Here is a 6000-nt window from a genome sequence, read left to right as displayed (position 1 = left end):
CCTTCCGTGACTCAGAGGCAGCTTGCTATCGAGGATAGAAGGCTCTTCTGGGAGAAGACTTGGGTCCAAGCCTTTTCTCTGACTTTATGCTCTTGGCAAGACTTAAATCTCTTTGGGCATCTCTTTAAAACCATGAACTGCAGAGGTGTTTCCTCATCCTGGAATTCGTAGAAAACTGATGAAGAATGCTATGTGCCTCCCGACCAAGAAGATATACACTAAATATGTAAATAAGAAACATACCATTTTTGGACATGATCAATACAGGAATTTGTTTTGTCATGCATATTTGATAAAAAATAGTTTTGGTTTTTTTTTTCCTTTTTTCCAGCAGCAGGACTGGGTTGGAGAAGGGAAGAGAAAATAAAAAATAGTTCATGAAAAAAATACAATTTAATTTAAAAATACTAATGAAATCACAGGTTCAGTCCTTATCGATGGTTGTTACTCAGAACTGCGGTAATGTAATGTTTTACTTTTCATAAAACATGCTGGACACTTGCAGTAAAATAATTTTCTAAATTAAAAAAAAAAAAAAAAAAGCCGGGGGGAGGGCGTTTTTCTTCCTTAAAGTGCAAGTCTCTAGCGTTGAGCTGCAGCGGAGTTTTTCCAGGTCTCCCATCTCCACCCACCAGCCGCCGGATGCCACGGTTGCCTTCAGGAGAAGTAAGAAGGAAAAGAGCTAGTGAAGTCTCGGAAGTCACAGCCCAGGGCCAAAGTGAGCTAAAGTGCCGGGACTGCGAGCAACCGCGACGGCTACGGCACGAGCCGAGGCCACCAGCACCCGGACGCGCGCGAGCTGCCCGGGCAGCGCGAGGACTCGGGAAAGAGGAGGCGGGAGAGAGCGGGTTAGGGCGCTGGGAGGGCGGGGCGGAGCGTAGGGGAAGGAGAGGATCGGGGAGGCCGGAGGAGACCCAGGATTGGAGCAGGAAGAACCCAGGGCGCCGGAGCCTCGGGGAGGAGAGAGAAGGGTGGGCTATCAGGTCGGGTGGGAAAAGAAGAGGGCTCCGATTGGGGGGGAGAGCGTTGAGGGGCGGGGTAAGGGGTGGGTCCCGGCTCTCGCGCTCGTTTTCCCCTCCCCTTCCCTTTGGGGAGCCAGGGCTGAGTGCCGGGCTTGGGGCGCCCCCTCGCCCCCGGCTGCTGCACCGTTAGCTTCGGGGCGGGAAGGAAGGGCCGGGAATAGAGGAGGAGGAAGGAGAGGAAGAGGAGGAGAAGGAAGAGAAAGAAGTGGGGGAGGGCGGAGGAGGAGGAGGGAAGCGGGGCGCCAGAGGGCCCTCCATCCCCCCCACCCCCAGCCCCTGCTACCGCCGCGGCCGCCGCGGGTCCCGGGGCTCCGCCAGCTCCGCGCCGCCGCCCGCACTATGCATGCGGACTGCAGGCCGGGATGGAGAGCCGGGGAATGGTGAGAACCCAGCGCAGGCTGTCGTCGCTTTCCCTGGTCCGGGTCCCTGCCCGGGCGGCCGCCCTTTCCCTCTCCTCCTCTTCTCCCTCCTTCTCCTCCTCTTCTCTTTCCACCCCTCTCTTTCTCCTATTCGTACTTCTGCTGCTGCTGGTAGACACCGGAGCCCAACAAGGTGAGCCCGCGGGGGTGGGGGAGCTGAAAGTGGGCTGGCTGGGGGGAGGGATGGTCTCTCCCGGCTGCAGGGCAGCATGAGATTTGATTCGGGTGTTTCCACCCCCTCCGGCCCGGACTGTGGACCTTTCCTGAGGTTCCCAGTAAGACCCGCAGATGTATCGCATGTGGGGGAGACCCGGACGTCCACTTCTCGGGGGAGCGGACCACTAGCAGCCCGTGCTTCTGGTCTCGGAACTTGCTGCTCCGCATCCTCCTTGGAGCGGGAGCTGGTGGGGTGTTTCGAGGATACTCAGCCCGGGGATTCCGAACCTTTTTTGGGTGGTGAACCCCGTTAGCAGCCTGAAGCCGGTGGACTCCTTTCTCCGTTTTAAACTGCATAAGATAGAGAATAGAACATTTCAAAGGAAACCAATTCCATTAAAACTCAGTTATCCAATTGTTTCTAGCAAGTTCCCGGGCCTTGGGCTAATAGCCTCTGGGTTAGGGAGTGGGTGTTGCCAGTCTTAGAAATGAATACATGCCGTATTTAGGTAGGAGTGTGTTGTAGTTGTGTGTATATATAAATATAACCTCCGCTTATTTAAAAAACAACAACAACAAACTTTTTAAATCAACAAGCATTTCTTTCCTCTCCCTCCCACTCATCCATTGGAAAAAAAAAAGACCAATAATAGTAAATAAGCATAGTCGGGCAACACAAATCCCCACCTTAGCTACTTCCAAAAATAGGTGTCTTGAGTCCATCACTTCTCTGTCAGAAGATGGGTAGCTCCTGCTGAGTTCTTAAAGTTGAAATTTCTTGGCTTTTTCTTGCAGGTAATGGGGGCTAATAAGGGTTAGTTAAGTTGGTTAAGTAATGATTCAGGAAGAAAAGGAAGGATGAATGTCTACTAATCCTTTTCTTTGAATAGGAAACTTAAAAGCTTTCAAAAGGCTTAGAAAATAATATCTGGGAGAGGGGAAGTCAGTTGAAAAAAGAGAATGAATGTCAACTTTTAACTGGCAGAATCCAAGTCGTGATAACATTTAAAAATTGGGCTTCCTAAATGTAAGGTTATGCTGTATTCCCACATCAAACAGACCAAAAGGAGAAGTTTTCTGTTAACAAGTGTTGTTTTCTTACCCAAACTATTATTATGAGTAGTGGTCAAGATTACTTTGGTCATGGTTTTAATCCAAGTTACAGTGCTATATTGTTTTTAATAAAGCTATTTTCCACATTAAGAGGCTAAATCTTTCCAAAAAAGCAGCAAAGCATTTTTTCCCCCTGCTTAAAATCCTTAAGAAACCTATTTTGGAAGTACTCAAACTGTAATGAAAAACCTGCATAAAAGTTTGAAGGAATAATTAAAATATAAAAGAAAAAGTAAAGACTAACAATATTTCCCTGAGTTAAAATACTAGACCATATTTTGGTTTTATTTTTGAATGTTTACTATTAATTGTAAAACAATTCTCTACTGTTTTTCCTATTTCATTGTAGAGTGTGTAAGATTTTTCGTATTGATTTCCATGTTTGAGGTCAGCTGTCATTTAAAAGTTATTTCAACTTGTTAATTATTAGTGATAGACAAGAATGACCATAACCAAGTTTTTGTGGAGAGGCTGAGATTTTGACAGTCATGGAATCAATTGAACGCAAAATGAGCTTCAGAAAAGTCTTGTCTAATCCTTTCAGTTTTATAATGAGAAACTGAGGCAAACAGGGTGAATGTGACAGAATAAGGCCTATAAAGCCTGTGACTTGCCCAGTGTCTCTTAGTTGTTAAGTATCAGAAATTATATTTAATCCTTAATCCTCTGAAAGAGCCTCTTTCCAATATATCAAATGATCATAGAATCTAGAGCTGGAAAGTACATCTGAGATTGGCTAGTTCAATCGTTTTATTTTATAGGTAAAATGAGGTTCAGGGACATTATGAGTCTATTGTAAGAAAAATATGCACTTAATAATATATAACAGAAATTTGTTCTCTAGAGAATTACCATATAGGCATTTTTGTACCAAATCTTTTGAGTATTTTTGTTGTTTTGTCATTTCAGTCTCATTCTAGTCTCTGTGACCCCACTTGGGATTTTCTTAAAAGGCAAAGAGCTTGAAGTAATGTGCCATTTTCTTTTCCATCTCATTTTACAGTTGAGGAAACTGAGGCAAACATGGTGAGGTGATTGCCCAGGCTCACACTGTTAGTGTCCGAGGCTGCATTTAAAGCCAGTACTTTCTTCTTCCATACTTGGTTCTCTATCCATTGCACCACCTGGCTGCCCCCTTGTGTTACAGGATACCTATACTTGAAATCTTGAAATATTGAGGAGTACTTGTAACTTTGGCAAGTCTTTTATTTAATTTCCTTGTAAATCATCCATATAAAATGAAGTGGAGGAGGTTCTCTCTAAGCCCTAATCTTTCTTAATTAAATAGATAACTGTCATGTTAATAGGAATGCCAACATATAACAAATATTTTTAGATTTTCCAATATAAATAAATAGTAGACATTCCCTCCCTTGAGGAAATGTGATTTATTTAACTATCTGATCATCTTTCCAGAAATGCTTCTAGGAGTAGAAAATAAACAAGAAAAATATTGAAGCAATGAAATGGAAAGCTATTGCTTTTTAAATTGAGTGGTTGGTCTGTGCAGTCAGTTGCTAAATCTTGTTTCTGTCTTCACAGTATCTCTTGAATTGACCTATCCTGAGTTGGTACATCACCTCTCAACTGGATTATTGCTATTGGTTTCTCTGCTACCAGTTTCTCTCCTTGCTAATCCATCTTCCACACAACTAACAAATTCCTTAAGTGCCCTCTTACTGTGCTAGTTCCCTAGCCTAAAGGAGAAAATATAAACTCTTTAGATTTGACTTTTAAAGTCTTTCACAACTGGCCCTAAACTATCTCCTTCCTATACTCCATGATCAGCTAGATAACATTTTTGGCTGTTATACATAGCACTCCATCTCTGATCTCTGTACATTTGCACTATTGATTCCCCATGCTTCAAATGAGTTCTTCCTTATCTCTGTAATATACTTGGCAATGCTTCTGCAACGTTTTATTCTCATCTTTTAGGAAGGAGATAAAGTATATACTATTTTTTATAAACCTTTCCTGATCTTCTCCCCATCATTTCTTATTCCCTCCCTTGCTAACTGCCCTGTATTTAAGTACCTTGTATTTATTTTGTTCTCATTCTCTCTGTATTCTGTAAGTACTTACAGAGTATAGTTCCCTTGTGGAATATAAACTAATTGAGTGCAAAGAATCTTTTCAATTTTTCAATTCAATACAATTTTGTATTTACATTGCTCAACACATAGTGAGAACTTTATAAATGCTTTCTGATGACTACATTTTTGGATAGAAAAAATAAAAGCAGAATACACCTTGAACAAAGAAGACTGGACACATTCAAGAGATTTAACTTTGGGAGGAAATGTATCCTAATTTATGATGAAATTTTCCAGGAATATAATCAGTGGGTAGTATTTGAGCTCAAATAGAGGTATATATTGACTGAATTTGATACCTACAAAGTCATCTCTTCTCCAATCTGGGTTCATCAAGAGCTGAAAGTGACCACAAAATTTTTTTAATCCAAATGGACAGTTGAGAAAACTGAAATGACAACACAATGAGAAAGGAAAAGTGAAAGTTGAGGACTTATTTGATTCAGTCTTTATTTGAGTATCTTATAATTGGGAAGAACACAAACTAAAGACTGAAAAAGATTTAGAGATTACCTATCTTCATTTTCTGCTCCCCTCCCCCTCCATTTTACAGATGAAGAAACAAAAATCTAGAAAATTTAAATAATTGGCCCAGTCACAAGGCAACAAGTAGCAGAGCTAGAATTTGAAAGTGGGGTTTTTTGATTCTATATCCAGTATTTTTTTTATTATGCAATGCTGTTTCATAATTTCACTGAGTTCAATTAAGTATTTGCTATATTGGAATTAATGAACACAAAGAATAAATATAGGGGCAGGTAAGTGGCACAGTGGATAGAGCACCAGCTCTGAAGTCAGGAGGACCTGAGTTCAAATGTGGCCTCAGACACTTAACACTTCTTAGCTGTTTGACCGTGGGCAAGTCACTTAACCCCAATTGCTTCAGCAAAAAAATAAGAAATAAATATAGACGAAATCCATCAATGGTAATAAGATTTTAATATGGTACTAGTATGAATCGGACTCCTACAGTCAGATGTTTTGAAAGGAAAAAAAGAGTCACTGAAGAAAATGAAGTTGAATATAGACTGAACCTATGCTATATACAGACTGGATTTATTTGGGGGAAAATACAATTTACATTAAAAAAATTAACATGAACTTATATTGTACAGTAGTAGTTGGAGTTATATGAATTTGAGTAGGAAGAAGTTGAAGGCAAATCATTAACTCCTTTCAGTTAGTCTCAGAAAA

General features: G+C 41.5%; 1 protein-coding gene across 1 annotated transcript in view; it reads left to right on the top strand.

The window, feature by feature from the left end:
* The first annotated feature begins 1289 nt into the window (after positions 1-1289).
* DCBLD2 (discoidin, CUB and LCCL domain containing 2) overlaps positions 1290-6000 on the top strand; it is a 111141-nt gene continuing 106430 nt past the window's right edge. The window contains exon 1 of the mRNA XM_051985167.1: positions 1290-1574. Within this exon, the coding sequence (XP_051841127.1) occupies positions 1385-1574 (190 nt within the window). The 5' untranslated portion in view covers positions 1290-1384. The remainder of the gene's footprint in view (positions 1575-6000) is intronic.

This window comes from Antechinus flavipes, chromosome 3, assembly GCF_016432865.1.
Source record: "Antechinus flavipes isolate AdamAnt ecotype Samford, QLD, Australia chromosome 3, AdamAnt_v2, whole genome shotgun sequence".
NCBI lineage: Eukaryota > Metazoa > Chordata > Mammalia > Dasyuromorphia > Dasyuridae > Antechinus > Antechinus flavipes.
The sequence above is the reverse complement of the archived record's forward strand: the minus strand, read 5'-3'. Positions and strand labels throughout refer to the sequence as shown.